Here is a 1171-nt window from a genome sequence, read left to right as displayed (position 1 = left end):
AGCCGAGTTGCGTAGCTCTCCATTCGTCAGTTGTATTCAGTACGGCAGTAGATGACTGATGGCGTGCAGGCTAGACACTCTATCATCCAACGAGTTATGAGCTTACGTGCAGTTGAATGGTTCACCATCGGTACTCGCAAGCATCTTGTTAGGATTGGACTTTGCAGTCTTCTTAGAGATGGCTCCTCTTCAGATGTAGGCAGTAAGATTGCTTGAAGTTCTTACTCCTACTAGCATCTATAGTATAGATGCTGATTTCCGGCGTCCTGCGAAGTGAGCCATAGATTAGTTTCCGGCGTGAACTTCACATGAGCGCGTGAGCAGTGCTAAATACCCGTGTAACGAGGTTAGAGCAGACAATTGGAATGTGTTGTGACTCAGCTTTCGTTCTTGTCGAACTCTCCCATGTTGAAAGTGATCTTCTTCACCATCCTCCTGGTCATCGGTGTCATGGTCCATGGTCGTGATGAAGTTCCTCCACCCCCACCGGAGACCCCATGTCCTTCGAAGGATTGTCCGATGGGAAATCTATGCTTCCCCGAGAAAGGTGAATGTTTGATGATTCCTACTGTGAAATGTAAGTGTGACCCGACTAGTCCTAACCAATAATATTGGCTTATCTTATTAAGATGGTCACATTTTTCTGTCGATCCCATCCAATTTTGCCTCTTCGCCGCGGTTTGATCCGTTCTCAGACCATGGTGCTATGGTGCCTCTTTCCCTATTTTTCACTTATCATTGCTGAATGATAGTGCTCAGATGCTCCTCAGTGAGGGACAGTCTCAACAGTAATCACAGCCCTCTCAGCTCAGTTCATCGGTTGCAAATCTATACATTACTAGTCGCGGTCTCTCGCCGATGGAGCCTATTCTGTGCTTTATCTGTCGAGCAAGTCATCCTCTATGTTCAGTAACGCTGAGGTTACATACCTTTCGTTGGAAAGGTTTTCACTTCTCTAACTTCTGCGTTGTCAATATGCTACAGTCGTCTGATAGAGTCTATCAGATAGACGACGTGGGAATAGTCGGAGACCCCAGAAAAGTGCTTAGCAGAAGTATGCTCTGACGAAACTGTGCTCATAAAAGCGGTAAACTAGTGAACTGCTCGGTTCCGTTGAACAGAACCGAGGCCGGAGGACTGAGGTAGATCGGTTGAGAGCTCTGCGATCCAC

General features: G+C 47.0%; 1 protein-coding gene across 1 annotated transcript; it reads left to right on the top strand.

The window, feature by feature from the left end:
• Positions 1-405: 405 nt before the first annotated feature.
• On the top strand, positions 406-577 carry Pmar_PMAR022161 (hypothetical protein; the record flags this gene model as incomplete). Its single annotated transcript, XM_002785326.1, has 1 exon — positions 406-577. A coding segment is annotated over one exon (172 nt), but the record flags the coding sequence as incomplete, so codon positions are not given.
• Between the last annotated feature and the right edge of the window lie 594 nt (positions 578-1171).

The sequence above is a fragment of the Perkinsus marinus genome, assembly GCF_000006405.1.
Source record: "Perkinsus marinus ATCC 50983 genomic scaffold scf_1104296933072, whole genome shotgun sequence".
NCBI classification, from domain to species: domain Eukaryota; phylum Perkinsozoa; order Perkinsida; family Perkinsidae; genus Perkinsus; species Perkinsus marinus.
This window is presented reverse-complemented; position numbering and strand designations above follow the sequence as displayed.